At 43.2% G+C, this 23,472-nt stretch overlaps 2 protein-coding genes across 3 annotated transcripts in view; both read right to left on the bottom strand.

Annotated features, from left to right (window-relative positions):
* Positions 1-23,472, bottom strand: part of LOC140582249 (NLR family CARD domain-containing protein 3-like) — a 136,764-nt gene that overhangs the window by 91,177 nt on the left and 22,115 nt on the right. The gene's annotated exons all lie outside the window — the stretch shown is intronic.
* On the bottom strand, positions 19-8,414 carry LOC140582475 (NLR family CARD domain-containing protein 3-like). The gene is made up of 4 exons (XM_072706866.1): positions 8,044-8,414; positions 6,015-7,869; positions 2,059-2,232; positions 19-196 (listed from the first exon to the last, which is right to left on the bottom strand). Exons 1-4 carry the CDS (start codon positions 8,138-8,140, stop codon positions 19-21), a joined length of 2,304 nt encoding a protein of 767 aa, XP_072562967.1. The 5' UTR covers positions 8,141-8,414.

Genomic DNA, 23,472 nt, shown 5'->3' with positions numbered 1-23,472 from the left:
AAAAAGCATATTATCTACTCACTTCACTTTCTCCAGTTTACAGCTGGGATCCTCCAGTACAGCAGAAAGCAGCTTCACTCCTGAGTCTCCTGGGTGATTGTAGCTCAGATCCAGCTCTCTCAAGTGTGAGGGGTTTGACCTCAGAGCTGAAGCCAGGGAAGAACAGCCTTCTTCTGTGACTCTACAGCCTGACAGCCTATAAACAGGAAATCACAAAATTTCAGGTGAGCAGCCTGCTTGTCGTCTCTCTCTGAACACAGACCGCCTGCAGGATGACCACCCGGAAGGGACTGCCGCCTCCTGCCTGCTCAGCCAGTGGCCAAGGAGCTGGGCCCTGACGCGTGACAAAGGAGCTATAGCCTCCACACTCTGGCTGGCCTTAAGCTGCCTCTTCTAAATGTACCCCCTTCACCCCTAAAAGAAACACTGCCCCTTTGGGGGTGTCCACTGCAACTCCGTGTCTCCTGCCTCCTTACCCACCAGAGGGGACTAACCTTGGGAAGATTAACCTTCACATCCTGAACCATGATCAGAACAGAGCTGGGAATCACCCCCATCTGACTGTCAAGGAGAGTCACTGACGATCCCCCCAAGGAGAGGGGGGGTACAGGGTCTGCCATGTTCTAGCTGTGAAATCACTGGCAGCAAGTGAATACAGTATGTGTACAGTGGCTGTCAAAAGCTTAGACACCCCCACTGCAACTGTAGCTGACCTAAAGCTTTTCAAGTATTTTTCTAGAAAAGTTTCCCCTTCTTCTTCAGTCAAATATAACTGACGTTGTATGTTTTCATTTCAGCCTTTACATACATAAACAGAAGGTTACATTTCAATAAATGCAGATTTATGATGTTAAGCAATGTGATTATTACATGTGAATCCTCCCTTGACAATATTAAGACCAATGAATCAGTTTCCACTGCAGTCGTCAGCCATCTTACTGGCAGGTTTCCCCAAACTGACTAGTAACTCTGAAAGGAGGAGATGTGAACATCCCCAGCAGCTAATGCAGGCCTGTCAGGCTGTGCTAGTTCTCCTTCCACCCTGCTGATGTCTGGCTTGTTTTGTATTAAAACTGAAGAAATTATTAAGTTAAATGTCAACTGGAACAAAATATATGGATTCAACACAATTTACAGTAATTCTGTTTGAGACCTCAGCACATGAACATTTTAAACGCTGTGGTCCACACAGATCTGTACAGTGCAGTGAGAGCTGATTACAGGAGTGATTCCTCTCTCACAGCTGACAGGCGGCTGATGTGACACAGGAAGGTGCCCATGCAGCAGGTACCCAAGATAAAAGTGTATTTTATTTGGTGTAATTCCACCTGAGGAAACGTCACTTAGGTTCCTCTGCTGTGAAAATTCCAGCCCATGTATTGACTCTAGTGCACAGCAGAACAAAATTAACGGAGTAAAACAATATTAAAATAAAACTGGCACCAGAGCATAATATCCACTTTTCCGAAAAATATAAAACATAAAAACCAAATAAAAGCTGAAATCTATACACGCCTAGTGGGAATGAAATGGTGTGAGTGCAGCAGTTCGCTTGGCTGACTTGCCTTGCAGCTGTCATACTTTGTATTGAAGTACCAGTTTAGTATTTGAACTGTTAAATGAGTATTTTCTACTCATATACTGTCTAACAGACATATCATATGTCTTTAACTGCTGTTACCGATTTGCAGCTTGAGTGTACATTGTATATTCACCAGGATCATTCACACCCCACCCCACCCCACCCCCACACTTGTGTACATATCTCTGTACATTTTGTACATATCTCTGTACATCTTTATTTATTACATCTTTATTTATTTCTAAATCTTTGGTTGTGTGTATAGACAACTGACCTACCTGCTCTTGTTGTTCTACATTACTTTTGTATAAGAGCTCTGTAACACCTAAATTTCTCATTCATGGGATAATAAAGGTTTATTCTATTCTATTCTAAATAGGACTGACCTCAGTATCTCTCATTTACAATGTGGAATACCCTGTAATACTGACCTCAGTATCCCCAGTTTACAGTGTGGAATACCCAGTAATACTGACCTCAGTATCCCCAGTTTACAGTGTGGATTCGCCAGTCCAGCAGAGAGCACCTTCACTCCTGAATCCTGCAGGTCATTGTCACTCAGGTCCAGCTCTCTCAGGGGTGAGGAGTTTGATCTGAGAGCTGAAGCCAGCACCTCACAGCATTTATCTGTGAGATTACAGCTGTCCAACCTGGAAAAGAAAACATTTTAAAACACAACCAAATATACAACCTGCACATCTTTAGTGGTACTCTGTACTATTAACAATGTTTGTGAAAATAGTATGTAAACGTTATATGTGAATCCTCCCTTGACAATATTCAGACCAATGAAACAGTTTCCACTGCAGTCGTCAGCCATCTTACTGCCAGGTTTCCCCAAACTGACTAGTGACTCTGAAAGGAGGAGATGTGAACATCCCCAGCAGCTAATGCAGGCCTGTCAGGCTGTGCTAGTTCTCCTTCCACCCTGCTGATGTCTGGCTTGTTTTGTATTAAAACTGAAGAAATTATTAAGTTAAATGTCAACTGGAACAAAATATATGGATGCAACACAACTTACAGTAATTCTGTTTGAGACCTTAGCACATGAACATTTTAAACGCTGTGGTCCACACAGATCTGTACAGTACAGTGAGAGCTGATTACAGGAGTGATTCCTCTCTCACAGCTGACAGGCGGCTGATGTGACACAGGAAGGTGCCCATGCAGCAGGTACCCAAGATAAAAGTGTATTTTATTGGGTGTAATTCCACCTGAGGAAATGTCACTTAGGTTCCTCTGCTGTGAAAATTCCAGCCCATGTACTGACTGTAGTACACAGCAGAACAAAATTTACGGAGTATGACATATTTATACAACCACATATTTCCCACATTTTGACATCAGTGATGCAGTGAAGATAGTTACTTTATTACTTGACGCCAACCCTCCCCATTAATCCGGGCTTGAGACCAGTCTCCTGACGAGTTGAGCTACCTATCGAGACGTATTATCGAGCCTTTTTCTGCATGTGCAGTTCCACCGTTTGGGGGTAAGGGTTAGGTTTTAGGGGTTTGGGTTAGGGGGTTAGGGTTTTTTTGGGGTAAGGGTTAGGGCCGGGGTGTCAAACTCCAGTCCTGGGGGGGTCGGAGCCCTATGTAGCTTAGCTCTTTCCCTGTTCCACCACAAATGATTTACAACAGCTAATGCAGGATCTAAAGGCTGCCTAACGTCCTCATCAGTCTGACGACGTTAGGCAGCCTTTAGATCCTACCCATCATGTACTGCAGTTTTTTTCCAAATTCCTCAAATGGAAAACCATTAAATACAAAAGGAACAGTTTAATTTGACTTCAAAACATTACTTTGTATTATATTTTAAGTTTGTTGTAGATTTTTTTTTAATTAAATAAAAAAATTACACCATACACCCACCATAATAAAAATGTATACCAAAAATGATAGATATATAAAATCGCAAGTCACAACTAAAATGTAAGTAATATATTCTACCTGAAGAGCCTGGGAGAAATTATAACAGTATAACCTTATGTGTATTTAGTATATGGGAGGGGCCTCTAATTGCTGGGGGGAGGGGTTAGGGGGTGGTGGCACTGAAGTAGTGATTGGCATTAAGAGACACTAAGTTTGAGGAAAACCATGAATTGATGCTGATCCTAGTGTGGCTCAACTGAAATTGAAATTTGTTAGACCAGGCAAATTGTTTTTCCCCCTTGTAGCAATTTTTCTCTGCCCTCTCACCAGTCAGGTCTTTTTTTGTCTGCAGAACTGTCACTCACTTGATATTTTGTTTTCCACAGCCGTTCTGAGTAAACACTAGAGACTGCTGTGCATGAAAATCCCTATTCTGGTGTTTGATGTGAACATTCAAACAGGTTATTGATGCATATCTATGCCACTTCTTGGAAAAAAGTACAGGTAATTGCATATTTCAAACTTTGTTTTGTAATTAAATATCTTATACTATCAAGAACATTTTCCCCTAGATGCCATATACATAAGCTTTGTAACCAAGATTATACACACAGTACTGTGCAAGTCTTGTGCCATCAAGGAAAATGATGGTCAAATGATCATGTTGATGTAGAAGTATATTATGTCTGTCAAAGCTTGCCAGCTTAGTCATTTCAGAACCTCTCCTATAGTCACCACAGTATTTGCAGCAACCATCCAATACATCCATGTATTTTTTGAATTGACCAGTAACACATCCATAGCTAATCAATACCTCATTGACTTTTCTTAACCAGTTAAATTAGTGAATTAAGTGAATATCAAATATCAAAAATAACAGCAATTTTGTTGTTTCAATGTAGAAGACAGATCATTATTCCTGAAACACTGTAGCCAACTCCAAACTGCTTTTTAATCATCTTAAAGGGCCAGTTACCCTGAGGGTCATTAATATCTGCATAAGTATTTTCATAAAGCTCTGGGCAGCGCTGTGGCTCAGTGATCAGCACTACAGCCGACCATCTAGGGCAGGGGTGCCCAACTCCAGTCCTGGAGGGCCAGAGCCCTGCACATTTTTGGGTTTCCCCTCATTTAACACACTTGATTGAACTCCTTGTGCTAATTACCATACAGCTCTTGACCTGAATCCTTTATGGTAGAACAGGGAAAGAACTAAGCTACACAGGGCTCCACCCCCCCAGGACTGGATTTGGGCACCCCTGATCTAGGGTTTCGGGTTCGATTCCTGCCTGGCATATATTCTGTATGTGTGTGTATGTGTGTGTGTTTATGTGGGATTTGAACGATGTTCAGTGGAGCATGATTTTTTTTAATGACACTTGAATTCCTGATCCCATGAATGAAATCCTTTTTTCTCTATTGTTATATCGGGGAACTTGTGAAATCACCTACACACTAATCCCAGAACTACCAGTTCTTACAGATATGGCTTTAAAAGACGTATTTGTTTTTAAAAATTTATAAATAGTGATACTTCATCCATCCCTGTGGGGGATCTGTCTTTTTGCTAATCCCATCTGGCTCTCCGTGAGACACACAGACACATAAACGGATGAGAGGAAGTTTGGGGTCACAGCACAGGGTCGGCCAGCATCCAGCGCCCCTGCAGCCACTGGCATTAAGGGCCTTGGTCAAGGGCCCAGCGATGACATCACTGCCGGCCAGGAGATCTGAACCAGCGACCTCCACTCACGGGCACAGAGTCCGAACCCGCAGTCACATACCACACCCAGTATTTACAGAAATACTTCTTCCAGAAGTAAATGGTATATTTATACAGATTATATATTTAAAAAAAATTAATCAGTTATGGCCTGACTAGATGTGTCGTCACATCCTCAGCCAGGAGCAGCTGAGGCCAGCAGAGGGCGCCAGTGAGCAGTCAGAGACAGCAGTCTTCTGGAAGCTCCCAGCTCTGGGCTCCATCACATGGACACACCTGCTGACAGTAACACTCACATACCATGTCTGTGGGGCTGGTGTGTGGCTCAGCAGGCTAAGCCTCTGTGCCTGTGGTTGGAGGATCGCTGGTCAGACACTCAGCAGAACAGTCACATGTCTGTGGGCCCTTGATCGAGGCCCTTAACCCCCAGCTCCCGGGCTGCTGGATGTCAGCTGACCCTGTGCTGTGACCCTAAGCTTGGTGTCACCTGTACATGTGTCTGTGTCTCTCATGGAGAGTGAGAAGAGAAGCACTCCAATGTACCTGTACTTCCAAATAAAGGATCATTTCACTCATAAACCCCCCAGATAAAGACCCCCTTTGTTTGTATAGCAGGTCAGGATGCACACTGGGTGGTCATGGAAATGTCACTTTGTGTTTTACTACATCACTACCCTCAGTCATTATAAAATCTGGGTCCCAGATTGTCAAAAAAAAATAAAAAATCCAGCCCAGGTATTAATCCACAAGGAGAAATAAATTGCATATTTTATATATTTTAAACAATGTTAATCTGTTACTGTCAGACAAGATACGTTTCCACATCCTCACTTACAGAGCTGTCCTAGATGTCTTGACCACAGGCAGCAGCCTCCAATGCTCCTTATCTGATCTGATGAATTTCTTCAGATCAAACACATCCAGCTCCTCATCTGACATCAGTAACACAAAGGCCAGAGCTGAATACTGTGCAGGTGAGAGGTCTTCTGCTGAAAGACGTCCTGAATTCAGGTATCTTTGTGCTTCCTCTACTAGAGAATTGTCACCCAGCTCATTCAGACAGTGGAACAGGTTGATGGTCCTTTCTGGAGATAAATTCTCCTTTATTTTCCCCTTAATGTATTGGGCTGTTTCTTTAATGTCATGTGAGCTGGTTCTTGTCTGTCCCGGTAGCCTTTGTAACTGTGTCTTACTGGAGTCTGTTGAGAGGCCCAGTAGCCATTGTAACAGAGTCTTACTGGAGTCTGTTGAGAGGCCCAGTAGCCTTTGTAACAGAGTCTTACTGGAGTCTGTTGAGAGGCCCAGTAGCCTTTGTAACAGAGTCTTACTGGAGTCTGTTGAGAGGCCCAGGAGGAAGCGGAGGTAGAGGTCCAAGTGTCCATTCTTGCTCTTTAATGCTTGATCCACTGAGGTCTTCAGCAGGTCAGCTGATGAGTTAGACAGAAACACATATAAAGCAGCGAGATACTCCTGGATGCTCAGATGCACAAAGCAGTACACCTTCTCCTGATACAACCCATATTCCTCTTTAAAGACTTCTGTACACACTCCAGAGTAAACTGAAGCTTCACTGACATTAATGTCATTCTCTGTCAGATCTTGCTCATAAAATATGAGATTGCCTTTCTCAAGGTTGTCAAAAGCCAGTTTACCCAGTTTTAAAAGGAATTTCTTGCTGTGTTCCTTAAGCTTGGTTTCACTGTTTTTCATGTACTTGTCATTTTTTAAACCTGCCTGAAAGATCAGGAAGTGTGTGTACATTTCAGTCAGAGTCCTTGGAATGTCTCCCCTGTCAGTCTCACTAAAAAGCCTCTCAAGAACAGTGGCTGAAATCCAACAGAACACAGGTATGTGGCACATGATGAAGAGGCTCCTTGATGATTTCACATGTGTGATAATCCTGCTGGCCAGGCTCTGATCACTGAATCTTCTCCTGAAATATTCCTCCTTCTGGGTATCACTGAACCCTCGTATCTCTGTCACCTGGTGGACACACTCAGGAGGTATCTGATTGGCTGCTGCTGGCCGGGAGGTTATCCAGAGGAGAGCGGATGGAAGCAGATTCCCCTTAATGAGGTTAGTCAACAGTACATCCAGTGACGTTTTCTTTGTTACATCCAACCAGCTCTCATTGTTCTGAAAATCTAGAGGAAGGCGACACTCATCCAGACCATCAAAGATGAACAAGACTTTGTACCTAAACAGCTCAGTGGATTCAACTGATTTGAGATCAGGGACAAAGTGGTGAAGCAGTTCAATCAGACTGTATTCATCCTTAATCAAATTCAGGTCGCGGAAAGGAAGAGCAAATATGAAGTGAACATCCTGGTTTGCTTTTCCATCCACCCAGTCGAGAATAAATTTCTGCACAGAGACTGTTTTCCCGATACCTGCCACCCCTTTAGTGAGTACAGTTCTGATAGGTGTCTCACGCCCACATAAGGGTTTAAATATATCATTGCACTTGACTGTAGTATCTTCTGTTCGCCTTTTCTTGGATGCTGTTTCAATCTGTCTCACTTCATGTTCATCATTGACTCCTCCAGTTCCACCTTCAGTTATGTAGAGTTCTGTGTAAATCTCACTGAGAAGTGTTGGCTGTCCTTCCTTAGCTTTCCCTTCAAATACACACTCACATTTCTGTTTCAGGGTCCCTTTGATTCTGTGCTGACATTGTGACAGAAGATGCCCTGAAATGAAATGAGAGGTAAATGCACAGACTTTTCAAAAAACACATTTTTTACTAATATGAGCAAAACTAAATCAAATTAAATGATAAACTGAAATGTAATACATGTTTTTTTTCCATATACTATTTTTTCTGAGGCCAAACAAACACACACACAATGAGATTCAGCTCTTACTCTTCTGCAGTAGATCAGCGAGATCATTTCGCTCCATGGTCCTCAGGATGTACAGTGTGATCTTCAGAGCTCCTTCTCTACCACAGGTCTTCTGCATCTGAACATCACTGTCCAGGTCATTGTCCTCCTCCAGTTGAGGCTCAGAGCATTCTGGGTAATTCTGATCTAGGTACCTCGTGATCTTCTTCAGCTCATCCTTCAGGAACCTCACAGCATTTTCCTCTAGTAACTAAAATAAACCATCGCAGTTAATTATTGCTACTTGAACCAAACCATTTCATAGTTTCATTTGTAATTGCAGGTTTGAATATCTTTCCTTTAACATGATTAGTTTCTTACTGTACAGCTGTATAAAATGTAAGCCAATTCGCACAACACTTCAGAAAATATATTTCAGCAATGAATACAAACCTTCAATATGGAAGATAAACCTGGTTTATCCTGTAGATCTGAACTGCATCCTTCCATTTGGTCTCTGTGAATAAGGCAGAAATATAAAGACCTCAAATCATCTACACAAGTGTAACAGAAAGTCTGTAATGGTCCCCATTAAAAGTGCTCTTGATGCTGACACAGAATAACCTAGTGGTGTATTTTAATGTGTAAAGGTGTAAGATGCCTTTTTAAGCTTTATTCATTAGGGCGGCTTCATAACATCAATCTTCTCATAACAGCAGAAGAGAACCAGTGACATCCTGCTCCACCACACAGAGAGACACAGCAGGCAGGACAGACAGTTTGATATGTAGCCCTTTGTATTCAATGGCTTTTAGAGAGTTTAACTTGATTTCAAATAGATTTCAGCTTAATTAGCAGAGGTAACTAACAACATTTCATTCACCATCCTCAGGCAGCAAACTGAGTTAATATCCTGAGAATATATGATGGTCTCTGACAGGAAGCTCAATATCAACATTTTTACAAACAATAGACCTTAAAAAATACAAAATTGTTTATTTTCTGTCCATGATTCAATTGTTGATGCACTGTAAAAATATTTCCTCCATTCATTTAAAAACTCGATCTAAATTAGAAAGAAATGCTGTACGTCTGGATTGACAAATAAAATCAAATTGGCACAACTAATATCAACTAATGCAGCCAACAACAGTTATGTATGTAAAATTAACTACACAGTAATGGATGTACAATTAACTACACAGTTATGGCTGCTAAATTAACTACACAGTTATGCCAACATCATGTGTAATTGTCATACATAAACAACTATACTGGACAGACAACTAAACTGAGCAAATGATAAACTCAGTTTATCATCAGACGGACGGACGGTATTATTTTATTATATAAATACACCAGTATTTCTTACATCAAAAATTAAGTTCAGACAGACAGATAGACCTTTATTGTCACTATTACAGAAACAGTGAAAAAATAGTTCAGCAGCTCTCTGTTTAGCAGTTTAAGTTAAAGTAATGAATAAGAAATAAGAACAACACACAAAAAGAAACAGCCGTCCTCTTACAGTGTGAGTGTCTGAGTACAATGTGTTTGAAACGTACAGGGATGCTGTGAAAATCCTCCTGAGCTTTTCAGCCACCCCTGCAGCATAAGGGATGATAACACTCTTACGTTTGTTCTCTTCCCTGTCAGTTGTAGCCGTGCTACACATTTCACACCAGGCAACACACTGAGACAGAAACTGGTCCACCCCAAAGACAAAACACCCAGACACAAACAGAGCAGTGTAGTATATGCAGTTCAGTGCAGTGAGGAATGTACAGATCTGTACACAGGAGAAACCAAACAGCAGCTCCATAAACGCATGGCACGGCACAGAAGAGCCAGCCAATCAGGACAAGACTCAGCAGTTCACCTACATCTGAAAGACAAGGGCCACTCCTTTGAAGACCAGGACGTTAGGATTCTAAACCGGGAGGCTGACTGGTTCAAACGAGGTGTGAGAGAAGCAGTTTACTGCAAGAAAACGACCCTCGTTAAACAGAGGAGGCGGCCTTAGACATAATTTATCACCCACTTACAATGACGTTCTTTCAACTCCACCCAGACGGTTTCACAGTCATTCACACCCTGGCCCAGGTGGTCACAGTGACATACATGAAAGCCAGGGGACACAACAACCCACAGGTGACCATCAAGTATTAACCACTTGAGGGCTCCACAGGATTTATACACCTGCTACTCTAACCAGTCAGTCAGAATGGAGAAAGCCCTCTGGATTGAAGGGGGGAACTAAACAAGTCCAGTTGCCCTGAATAACCTTTCTTGGGATGAGGGGGGAGAAAAGGTAGCTTCCAGGGTGTGAGGAACCTGTGATGATGTTACTGGCTCTGTTACTGGTGCAGTCTGCCAGTGTAAATATCCTTGAGGGGGGGTAGTGCTGTTTACATGCACTTTAAAAGTCTGGGTTTAGTCAGACTAACACAATAATTAGTTTTTCTTGCTTTGCATGTAAACATACTGACAGAGATGATTCCTGTGTGACGTTTTGTTCATCTTCATCACACCTCAAATCATGACTTCATCATATCAAACATCCACCAGCCCTACAATATACTACAGCCATGTTTCGGAATCAGTACAAAATACCCCGTCTCGCACTGCGATGTCATAAGCCAATGAAAAACCAACAGCTTGAGGTACCGCACTCTTGGTACTTTCTCACAGTAAAATCACACCCCCAAAACACCAGGCAATACATAGTTTCAGATGTTGAATTTATTGCCTCCCCTCCCTACAATATATGCAATTGTTGAATCACAACTGAAACAGAAGAAAAACAAACATTTAACAAAGTATCCATTTATGGAGTCCTGGTAATATTTGTGTTGCTCCAACCTTCTTGTAGACAACTTTGGAATAATGTCGATAACCCTAGAGTGGGTAATTTAACGTAAGGCGGGGAGGTAAAATGATAACGATAATTAACTCAGTGGGGGGGCAGGTAAGTCAAAAACAACCAGCCCAATAAGGGCAATGCAGCGAAATCCAAAATGAAAGTGCACAATAAAATTCAATCCATAAATCCACAGAGTAATAATCCACAGAGAATTCAGACACTCTAGGAAGAATCATGGTGGCGTTTTGTCAGCCCTGACTAATATAACCTGGCCTGCAGCCAATCACAGTGTTCGGAGGATGAACAACCTGTGCACAGCAAACGCACAGTGAGGTTTACTGGGTTAGCAGGGCCACATGATACTGTTCTGGTAAAACAGGCGAGTCACGGGAGACAAAAGCACTGATTCAGAGGAAACTGCGGCGTCCGCATCAGCAGCCACGTGTTTTTAAAAAGGAGATATTGTGGATAAACCAGGTAAAAAGACATCAGTGGTGCTGTGATACTTTGGCAGTTTAAAGAAGCTTAAGACACAACAGACTGGTGCTGTGTTTGTAACTGTAAAACATGTGCCGACTAAAACTGGAAATACTACAAACTTATTTCACGCCTTGAAGCATCGTGATCCAGTGGGACATACAGAATGCAGGCGCTTACAGTCACAGACACCAGCAATCAGTGCTGCAACTTTCAGTCGCGTCTCATGTTGATTCAAAACAGGATACAAAGTTTTATTTATCAACATGAAGCAGGTGGCAACCAAACCCACCCTCTGTGACAAGCGGCGAGGCCATCAGAGAAAAAAACCCAGCAATACCGTACTACTGGCGTATCACTAGTGTTACACTATCAGCAATGTCAAACCCACCCCCTGTAATGAGCAGCGAGGCCATCAGGTAAAAATCCCCAGCAATACCGTACTACTGGCGTATCACTAGTGTTACACTATCAGCAATGTCAAACCCACCCCCTGTAACGAGCAGCGAGGCCGTCAGAGAAAAACCCCATCATTACCGTACTGTCGGTATATCACTAGTGTTACACTATCAGCAATGTCAAACACACCCCATCTAAACTTCATGTGTTATTACATGTTGATTTAAAACATGTTTTAAATGCTTTTTTTTTTAGATATTGTTATTTTCAAATCCATATAAATGCTAATTTAATTAAAGAAGAATAGCAACAGGCTAAAATTAAATTTTAGACGCTGCTCACTGGTGAAAGAAAGTAATTGTTTGATTTTTTTCTGATGACATAAGACAGCTCAGCTGGCTATTAACAGGCACCTTTCTGTTAAACGTTCAAACTGAAGCCTTATTCTGAGAATGATGTAATGAATCCATGAGGATTCTTTTACTTCTCATTGAATCAGAAACATCCATCCTAGAAGAAGACAATTTATTGTTCAGTCATTTTAATGGATATCAGCAGTGTACAGCAGAGCATGTGAGCGGAGTGGAGCGGTGAGAATTTCCGCTCCTCGCTCACGAGGCTGTTGGCTCCTCCCGCGCCTCCGCTCTAATTCGCACTAAGCCGCTCCGCTCAACACCGCTCCTCGCTCCAGTAAAATGTCCTCCCGCTCCAGTCAAATCGCTCCACTATCGCTCCAATTTAAAAGAGGGACAAATAATCTGCATGCATAACAAATGTCGCCATAAACCGAAGCTTTATATCATAAAGAAATATGAGCAACGGTAACACTCAACACTGTCACTCAGAACAGAAAATATTTATTTTTAAACAACATATAGGCAACATCGGACAGGTTTGGCAATGGCATTCTGTAACCCACATGGTATTTAAAAATTGATTTTATTTTTTTTTCTTGGTTCTGTTTTAGCAGGACATGTGTGTTTATATGTACAGACATTTTTTTTTATATATGTAACTATGTGTACTTTTATATTCGTTAAACAAATTTTGCCATTTTTTTTTGTCTAGTTTTTTTTTTTTTTGAGCTTACCTGGCAATTGCACTTGTTTTAAGTGAAGGAGGCATATTGTTGGTACTATCGCACCAACTCAGAGCAACGTATGCTCCGCGTCATTACGCTCTGCGTAGGTTGGCGAACTGTTTTACAAGTCGCCTTGAGCGAGCGGGGTATAGACAGAGCTGAGTGTTGCTGCCGACATTTGTGGCACCTATAATATCTCGCTATCAAAAATCTGCCTCTCTTGCCAGTCTCCTTTGCCAGGACGAGCGGCCGAGGGAAAACAACTACGTCGCCATTCCGCCTCTCCCTTCCCGCCGAAGGACACCAAGAGCGCTAGTCTCCATTTTTTTTTTCCCTCGGACGGGACAGTGAGGAGCTGGCCAGATTTATTATTTTTTTTCACACTTGGATGCCCAGTGAAGATTATAAATATATATGTATATTTTTGATTTACCGAATACATTTTTTTTTCTTTGGACTCTATTGAAATAATATACACTTTTGCTTTATATACTGGGATTTTATGTTAAATTGACTGGCTAGTTGAAATGTTATATAAAATGGTTTTAAGTAAGGCATATCGTGTCCACATTACATTTCTTTCAAAACCCCAGTGATTGGACTATATAACGAGATTGAAGGACCTGGTACCCTACCCCTGTTTTATATATATATTTTTTGGTTCAATAGAATTAGGGGTTACAATTCCACACAAAAATAGGCTTAAAAATAAAGGAATCAGTGGGCTTAATAGCCTAAATTATATACAGGCTAAACATCCACGTTTTATATTCCTCAATTTTTTTTCTGTTGATGCTTCTGCTGCTGCTCTTTCTATAAAATAAAATTTCACTGACAGCGTTACGTGAATTTTAAAAATCCCATTAGACCTACTTTGAATGACAAACTAATTTATTTGAATATTTACTTAAATAATAAATATTTACTTTATAGACTTGATATGCTAAAACCATATAAAACTTGCTCACGTTTACTCTGGCCTCCGCGTGTTCGCGTAGCAGACTCTCATGTTTCCGAGAAAGGTCTTTTTAGATTCCAAAGTGAATCTTTACTCCCTGAAACAGTTTCACCACATTGTTCATGTTGTTCTTGCTCTACATTATTGTCATCTATTTGTTTGATAAGAATAGTACAGTTGTATGACCTATCAGTTTCCTTTGTGAAATAGCCTACTTTGCGAATTTCATCTCGGCCAATTTTTGGAACAGTCTTGATAATCATACAGATGAATTCTGGGTAGATTTGGACACGCCTCAGAGTCGTAATGTGAGCGGTATCGGAGAGAAACTGGAGCGAGACAGAGCGACCGCTCCAGCCTTAATTAAAAAACCGCTCTGCCCGCTCCGCTCCTCGCTCACGCTCCACTCCGCTCACATGCTCTGGTGTACAGGTCAGCCTGCTGTTTTCCATCTGTCTACCGAGAATATAAATTTTAAATGTATCTTTTAATTAGCTAACTTCCAATTCCAGATCACAGGAAGTCAGTCTTTACATTAATCCTCATCCTTTTACCTCAGATGAAGTTTATATTGAACACCGGCAAAACTTCTGTTTAAATTTTCAAAGACAATAGGATTTGTGAAAGTTAAAAAAAGATGCATTCTTTGAAAGCTTTTATCCTCATAGCTTTACTCAGAGTCTGATTGTTTTAAAAAGTGTTTGTTTAAATGCACATTTACATTGACAGAATTTGTGAAAGTTAAAAAATATTAATTCTTTAAAAAGCTATTTTCTTCATAGCCTGTGTGCCTGTATACCTTTCGAATGAGAGTCCGAGTATTTTAAACAGTGTTTGTTTAAATGCACATTTACCTTTGATCTGTAGGAAAAGGTCCCTCTCTGAAGTGGATTGGATGCTGCATTGACCAGTCACTCTTCAAGGAAACACAGCTGGGTGCAGGTGAGCCTGCTCTCTCCATCAGGACACTGTGGACAGAGAGGAAACAAATCCTCATTATATAAATATAATTCATACAATGTGAGCAGCATCACATTAAACCTTCAGTTGATCAGTCTTCTGCTTAACCAGCCGTGAAGCTCTTCATGCAAACAGACTTTTAGCTTTAATGTGAAATAAACCGTCTAATATAAAGTTAATATTCCTGTAAGAAAGGTTTAGTTATCACTGTTACAGCCTCTGTCACTAGACTTGGCTGCTGTTCCTCTTTCCCAGTTTGTTTGTATCTGTATTTGTTCTCTATAGCGTTACAGTATGTGGTCATTTAGGGTAGGAGGGATGATGTGATGGTTCCCTCTAAAATAGACGAACTGGCTGATTTTGGAGGACAGAGGAAAGGAAATGCTGAGGTATTTTATTATTAAACTACAAATATTAATGTGCCCCCCAGCCTTAGCTAGGAACCCTGTTTACTTTTACCTTATGGCCTGACTATAGACCCACAGACACATGCATGCTCGTGGGCTGTAACACTGTTACCTCTCAGGCCCCTTTGTTTTACACTCCACAGGGGGGGTCATTTCAGACGCATCTCCTCTCTCCTTATACCCCACTGGGGGGGTCATTTCAGAAGCAGGTTCCTCCATTTTGGTGCTGATCCACAGCAGATGATTCCTACTGGGTCTCTGTGAACATGAAGGGTAAACAGATACATACAAATACAATATCTAACAATCAACACTTTTACGTTGAACTGGACGTTACTGGAATAATGTCCAGGAAATTTGAACATATTACTCCCATCCTCAAATCACTTCATTGGCTCCCTATTTCTTCCCGGATCGAGTACAAAATTCTTCTGTTAACCCATAAATGTATTTATGGTCTGGCACCTTCATATCTTCAAGATTTGATTAGTTTGCAAACCTCCAACCACATCCTCAGATCATCAGGTAGCATGCTACTTCAAGTTCCCTCTACTAAGCTTTGTCCTATGGGAGGTCGAGCTTTTTGCTCTGTTGCCCCACAGCTGTGGAACCATCTTCCTGTCCGGCTGCGAGTTACACAGAACCTGGACTCCTTCAAAGCAAATTTGAAGACTTTTTTATTTAGGAAAGCTGAGATATCATATTTAATAGTTGTGATATTTTTAGATTTTATGGATGTTTTTAACTTTGTTGTTTTTAATGTGGCACTTTTTTGTGTGAGATTTTGTTAATGAAAAGTGCGTTATAAATAAAATGTATTATTATTATTATTATTATTATTAATAATAACAATGTCACGCTAACAGTTATCGCCAGTTTTTTTCTTAAGAAAACGCCACACAGCCGCAGAACTTTATCTACTTTATTCCCGTAGTGTCACACGCTCCATGTTCGGCAGCGCTGCATTTCAGGTGAACTCAAGTCATTAAAACATTCTATATAAACGTGTTACTTTGTCGAATGTTAAGCGAATTATTCCATAATGTTTACTCCAGGCGATTATTTATAGTGTATCGAATTACATTAAACGTCTAATTATAATGAGAAGTATTAAATCCCAGCATGTGTGTTAAACAGGGGCAGATTTAAGGGGCGGCCACCGCACATCAAAATAATAAAAAACTAAATTTGGATTATTTTATTTTATAAGCAGATTCACAGAACAGACACGGTGCGATGCGCCCCCACCCATAAATATAACTGCCCCCCGCAACAGCCCCCCCAATCAAAATTTTCTGCCGACCCCGCAAGTTAAACACGCTTATTTTATTATTAATTGTATCTAGCCTACTGACTATAATCTTACCTTGCAATACAAAATATACTTTTCCAGCGTCTTATTCGTGTTCCTTACTGACGTGGCGACTCTGGCTTTAAATCTTTCACTTTCATTTACAGATTAATGTTCGTCCTGGGGGGGGAGAACCTGCCCTCCGGTAACTGACTGGCTGCACCTGGAGGAGCGGAGGAATGTCGCTTAAAGGACACTGAGACAGATGGGGGGGGGGCGGTACGGAATAGGAAGCCTGGGTGTTTAACACAGCGCCCCCCCTTTTCACTGGCTGCCGGTTCGCAGGTGGGGTCACGGTGTGGCTGTCGCCGATATCAGGGTGAAGGATGGGTGAGGCAGGAGCGGGGGTTAAATGTGTAGGGAAGACGGGGCTCCGTGTTGGCGGCAGGACTGGCAGCGGGGCGGGTCCAGCTGTGACGCCGGGGCTTGCGGTGGGTGCGGCGGCACAGAGGGGCGGATCCTTTCCCTTCGCTGGAGGAGGACGGGGAGGCTGGTGCTGCCTCCCTCCAGGGCAGTAAGCTAGTAATGGGAAGTTCGGCTCTTTTCAGAGAGCCGGCTCTTGTGGCACGGCTCCCAAAGAAGAACCGGCTCTTTCGGCTCCCAAACGGCTCTAACGTATCATCTGTAGCCTCATATTTTAGCCTAACTTGACAAATATGAACGCTTTGTGTGTTGATAAACCCTTTTGCATTTAGTGTTTTTAAGAGAAGCCTTATAATTGCCTAGTTTTGTGTATTTATTTTCTTACAAAAGCAGGCATTCTTACTTTTGTTTAATATTTTAATCAAACTTTTAACTTTAAGACAAAAACAAATGAACAAAACACCGCAAACAAATCCACAGAACAGAAACAGAACCAAACTCAGTAACCAAACAGTATGCAGGTTGACATTCAGAAAAATCAAATGCCTCAGCTTGGATGGGCTGATCCGGTTTCTCCTCTCAGTTAGTATCTGCCCTGTTTTTGAGAAGACTCTCTCCGAAGGAACAGATGCTGCCGCGATGCACAGTCTCCCCTCCATCACCTTCCCCAGGTGTGGGAAGACTGAGGCCTTGGCCTGCCACCAGCTCAGTGGGTCTTCTCCACGTTGGATGAGGGGCTCCTCAAGATAGCATCGCATCTCCATTATAACATCAGCTGTAGTATTTCTCTCTGCAGCATCTCCTGCAGCTCCTCCATCAAAGAGCCTCCACACATCACTAGTCTGTGGCTCCTCCTCCACTTGGCCCTCTAATGGTGGAGCTGGCTGGCTGCTGGGCTGCGTTTCGTCGCTGCGGCAGTTATTCTCTGAAGTGCCTCCTCAATAGCTCTGCTGTCACTGAATACAAGCTTTTTAAGCCTAGGATCCAGTAATGTGGTTTCTGAGAGGACAGTGTTGAACTGCATACGCAGATATTTTCGGTCCATTGATGAGGGCCAGGGTGGAGATGATGGCATCTTTTGTTTCAAGAATGCGTTTCAACATATAAAATGTTGAGTTCCACCTGGTTGAGTTCCACACTCTTGTTTGGGATTTCATTCATTGCCTTCATTGCGTCATGTTCAATGCATTCATTTTTAGGGACGGTATTTTTCTACTGGGTAGAGTGTACATGGGATTTAAGGCTTTGACAAAACTTCTAAAACCTTTGTCCTCCACAATGGAAAAGGGCTGGAAATCAGTGGCAATCATTTTAGCCATTTTAACTCCTCATCAATACTGTGCTGTTTGGCTGGGGTCGTCTGCTTTGGTATAAACTGACTTATTTTGCTTTGAGTTACAGTAAGAAAGGTTATACTTGCATGACTAGTAGCTGCTGCAGCAGCAGTTGTTGTTGGTTTGGGACCAGACCCCCCAGGGTCAGTAGACGTTGAGCCAGCTTGCCCTCTCTCCCCCAACTGCACTGTGGGATGGACAGTTCTGATGTGTCTGTGCAGGTTTGATGTGGAACCTGCTCTTGCTGTTATTTTCATTTTACAGTGAAAACGCTCTGCTCTGCTATTCCCAGTGTCTTTACACTGCAGCCAGATGCTGCTTCGTTTACAGCTGTCAGTCATATTTATGTTTTTGCGACGCCCTCACACTCTCCTCCTCTTAGAGCCGATGTGGGACCAGGAACCAGGAACCATACAAGACCAGACATCAGTGAGACCCAGTGACCAGGAAAGATGGTAACAGAGCATTAAAGCAAAGGGGAATCAGGACAGAGACATGGGGCATAAGACACCAAACCAGGGGAATAAGAACGGGAAACGCCTCTGGGAACAGGACCTGGGCACTTAGGCAGTATGGATCAGGGAGGGAGGATGGACCAAGGGAATATCACTGCGAGGCAGAAAAGGGGTTTATATACAGTCAGTCTAATCTCCTGTCTGACTTTCTGATCTTCCTCCTGGCCAGTGAACTATCAAAGCATGTTTATGTCAATGAATGGACTATTTAGGTTGTTTCAGTTCAGAGTCTTTGTAGTGAGTCCAAAGGTATCTTGCCCATGGCCTCTGCAACAACGGAGTACTGAGTGTAACCTTGTCTGCAAACCAGGTCTACATAATGTACAAGGCTGGGTGTGAAGAAGCAAATGTGCTGCATTACATCATCTCCCTCTTCAGAGACCCCTGACACATACCTACCCTGCATTACATCATCTCCCGCTTCAGAGACCCCTGACACATACCTACCCTGCATTACATCATCTCCCGCTTCAGAGACCCCTGACACATACCTACCCTGCATTACATCATCTCCCGCTTCAGAGACCCCTGACACATACCTACCCTGCATTACATCATCTCCCGCTTCAGAGACCCCTGACACATACCTACCCTGCATTACATCACCTCCCGCTTCAGAGACCCCTGACACATACCTACCCTGCATTACATCACCTCCCGCTTCAGAGACCCCTGACACATACCTACCCTGCATTACATCACCTCCCGCTTCAGAGACCCCTGACACATACCTACCCTGCATTACATCACCTCCCGCTTCAGAGACCCCTGACACATACCTACCCTGCATTACATCACCTCCCGCTTCAGAGACCCCTGACACATACCTACCCTGCATTACATCACCTCCCGCTTCAGAGACCCCTGACACATACCTACCCTGCATTACATCACCTCCCGCTTCAGAGACCCCTGACACATACCTACCCTGCATTACATCATCTCCCGCTTCAGAGACCCCTGACACATACCTACCCTGCATTACATCATCTCCCGCTTCAGAGACCCCTGACACATACCTACCCTGCATTACATCATCTCCCCCTTCAGAGACCCCTGACACATGCCTACCCTGCATTACATCATCTCCCCCTTCAGAGACCCCTGACACATACCTACCCTGCATTACATCATCTCCCCCTTCAGAGACCCCTGACACATACCTACCCTGCATTACATCATCTCCCGCTTCAGAGACCCCTGACACATACCTACCCTGCATTACATCATCTCCCCCTTCAGAGACCCCTGACACATACCTACCCTGCATTACATCATCTCCCCCTTCAGAGACCCCTGACACATGCCTACCCTGCATTACATCATCTCCCGCTTCAGAGACCCCTGACACATACCTACCCTGCATTACATCATCTCCCGCTTCAGAGACCCCTGACACATACCTACCCTGCATTACATCATCTCCCGCTTCAGAGACCTCTGACACATACCTACCCTGCATTACATCATCTCCCGCTTCAGAGACCCCTGACACACACCTACCCTGCATTACATCATCTCCCCCTTCAGAGACCCCTGACACATACCTACCCTGCATTACATCATCTCCCGCTTCAGAGACCCCTGACACACACCTACCCTGCATTACATCATCTCCCCCTTCAGAGACCCCTGACACATACCTACCCTGCATTACATCATCTCCCGCTTCAGAGACCTCTGACACATACCTACCCTGCATTACATCATCTCCCACTTGAAATGAAAACAAAGTGCTGATATAGACAAACCGGTCTGACACGTCCATCAGTGTCAGGTGTGCAGGAATTCAGGCGAGGCGGGATGTGAGCAGACTGGGCGTGACGGAATGGAGGCTTAACTGACACAACAGTAACTTACTGCCTGATGTGCTGCATTGTTATTACCGTCCATATGTGAAAAGACAGGACATCCGTGTAAATTCAAAGCAGCTGAATACTGTCCAGTTTATCTGTGATCTGTGGTGTACTGGCCTTTAACAGCTCCTGTTCCTGCTCCACCCAGAGCAGGTGGGTGAGGTTCTCCATCTGCTGCTATCTTAGCATCCAAATTACCAGAAAAATTACATATATTCTCTTTGTTGGGAATCCTGATTTACTTTGTAGTTTATGTTGGGGAGCTGGAGGAAAGCGCCGTAGCTTTGACCCCCTCTCACCCTCACCTATGTGGAGGAAGCGCTGTCGCTTGCCACTCCACACATGCACTTCTGGGACTCAGGACTTAAAGAGACAGCACACTTCTTATCTTTTACTTGCGCAAGGGTGCCCACTCACTTAGATGCAACAGACAGTATCTGCGCCTCAGTTCAGTGTCACACCGGGCAGTCCCTTGGCTTCTTTATTTATACTTGGCGGGAGGGGCTTACATGGGGCGTAGTTTAAGTTGTTAATGCTGTTAGTGCCCTTGCAGACAAAGGTTTATCAGGAAACGCTACACAACCCAGGGTAGGCCTCCTTGGCCATGTTGACAAGCCTATTTCCCACCCAGAGTTATAGTTCCTGTTCTCTCATCCTTTGGCGTCTAGGGACCACTTTGTTCTGCCCTGTCTCTAGACGCAGGGGCTGATACATATATATTACATAATGCTAACACACATACTTAATATGATAAAAGTAATACATTTTCCACTCTAACAGTTTAGTTTCTTTTTTTATCCACACAATTAAAGAGCAAGATAACAGCTACAATGTGGGCCCCAATACTCTCACACTGGCATCACAGTAATACAGACACACCACTGAATGGAGAGGTGGATTCTTACTCTGACGTCCCTCTCCTTCCTCTGCTGACGTGCTTCACATACTGTGCTGCTCCCCCTGCTGGTGGCTTGTTTGTTTCTCTCCCCCCTGTCCATCACCCTCAGCACTGGAGCTCCTCATGGGTGTGTTCTGAGCCCCCTGCTCTACACGCTCTACACCTACGACTGCGTCGCCTCCAACAGCTCCAACACCATTGTGAAGTTTGCGGACGACACAGTGGTAATTGGACTCATCACCAACAACGATGAGTCGGCCTACTTGAGGGAGGTGGAGATCCTGTCGGTATGGTGTAGGTCCAACTGCCTCAGTCTGAATGTCAGAAAAACTAAAGAGCTGATAGTGGACTACAGCAAGAAGAAGCAGCGCTCCTTCTCACCCCTCCAGCTCAACAGTGTTCCAGTGGAGAGGGTTGATAACATCAAGTACCTTGGGGTTCTGCTCACTGAGGACCTCACTTGGCACTCGCATGTCAGCACTCTGGTCACCAGAGCAAGGAAGCGGTTATACCACCTGAGGCAGCTGAGGAGATTTAGGGTCACTCCAGTGATCCAAAAAACCTTCTACTCAGCTGCTGTGGAGAGCATCTTCACCATGAACATCACAGTATGGTTTGGGAGCTGTTCTCTAAAGGAGCACAAAGCCCCGCAGAGGGTGATCAGGGTGGCCGAGCGTCGTGTCAGATCTCCTCTGCCCTCCCTGCTGGACACCTACAAAAAACACTGCAGGTCCAGAGGTACTAAGATAATTAAGGACTCCTTACACCCCGCAAACTGTCTGTTCCGCAGGCTGAACTCAGGCAGACGGTTCCGTTGCCTGATGTCCAGGACAGAGAGACTCAGGAAGAGTTTTTTCCCCCAGGCCATAAGGCTTCTCAATTCAAACTAATTCTGGTCCTTCTGTACACTACGTATGTTTGTACTGGAATTCACATACACTGCACATGTTCACTTTACTGCACAAATAACTTTAGTCTGTACATCACCTCGCCATTGCACTACACTTTAGACTGTTTATTTGGATTGTATACTTAGATTATATACTTGATGTGATAGATTGCATTTTTATATTGTAGTTTTCTTTTTTACTCCCACTTCTTACCTTTTCTCTTCTATTTCTGCACAGCTAAACAGGGCGACTCAGAGATACATTTCACTGCATGTTGTACTGTATGTGACAAATAAACCTCTTGAACCTTGAATCTCAAACGGTTAAATGCTGAACTTCAGCGGCGCGATTTCTGTTCCTGCATAATATATGGATGATTTTTGCCTCATAAAATTCTTGGTTTTTTATTATGAAAGAACGCAAATAATTGCTAATTACAAACTGCCATAAAACAAAGCGTGCCGTTAAAATGTTATAAATATGATTATAATCTAATTCTGAACCTCTTTTATTCAGTAATCTATGTTTTGTCTCCACCTCGTGGCCTCACTGAAAAGTACACATTGTCTCCGGAAGGATCGCTTGTTCTGTGAATTAAGTCAAAGTCAGCTTTATTGTCAATTCTGCCACATGTACAGAACACACAGAGAATTGAAATTACGTTTCTCACAAACCCTTGTTAAACAGAAAACATTAATACAAAAAAAAAAAATTTAAAATACAAGTAAGAAAATATTAATAAATACAATATACAAGTAAGGGCACGTGGCAGAGAGTGCAAATCAGACATAAAGTGGAAATAGAGCTTGTAGGTATGATAAGTGATAAAGAGCAGCCTTGAATAGACGGAGTCATTATGAGGTAGACTATGAGTAGGATGAGGTAATTAGCAGACCGATGCTACACAAAGTGCCTGGTGCAGGTCAGTGAGTGTGTGTGTGTGTGTGTGTGTGTGTGTGTGTGTGAGAGAGAGAGTGTGTATATCAGAGTTTCAGAAAGTCCGTGGGGCAGAAGGGGGGAGTGAGGGGAGTGGGGGCAGAAGGGGGGAGTGAGGGGAGTGGGGGCAGAGCCGGGAGAGAGTTGAGCTTCCTGACAGCCTGATGGATGAAGCTGTCCTTC

The sequence above is a fragment of the Paramormyrops kingsleyae genome, chromosome 24 (assembly GCF_048594095.1).
Source record: "Paramormyrops kingsleyae isolate MSU_618 chromosome 24, PKINGS_0.4, whole genome shotgun sequence".
NCBI lineage: Eukaryota > Metazoa > Chordata > Actinopteri > Osteoglossiformes > Mormyridae > Paramormyrops > Paramormyrops kingsleyae.
Note: the sequence above shows the minus strand (reverse complement) of the source record. Positions and strands in the feature narration are given on the sequence as shown.

Coding starts and splice junctions, on each gene's coding strand:
- LOC140582475 (XM_072706866.1), bottom strand. CDS start 8,140: ATGCAGAAGACCTGTGGTAGAGAAGGAGCTCTGAAGATCACACTGTAC. Junction 7,870..8,043: donor CGCTGATCTACTGCAGAAGA/GTAAGAGCTGAA, acceptor ATTTCATTTCAG/GGCATCTTCTGTCACAATGT. Junction 2,233..6,014: donor AAGACATCTAGGACAGCTCT/GTAAGTGAGGAT, acceptor TTTCTTTTCCAG/GTTGGACAGCTGTAATCTCA.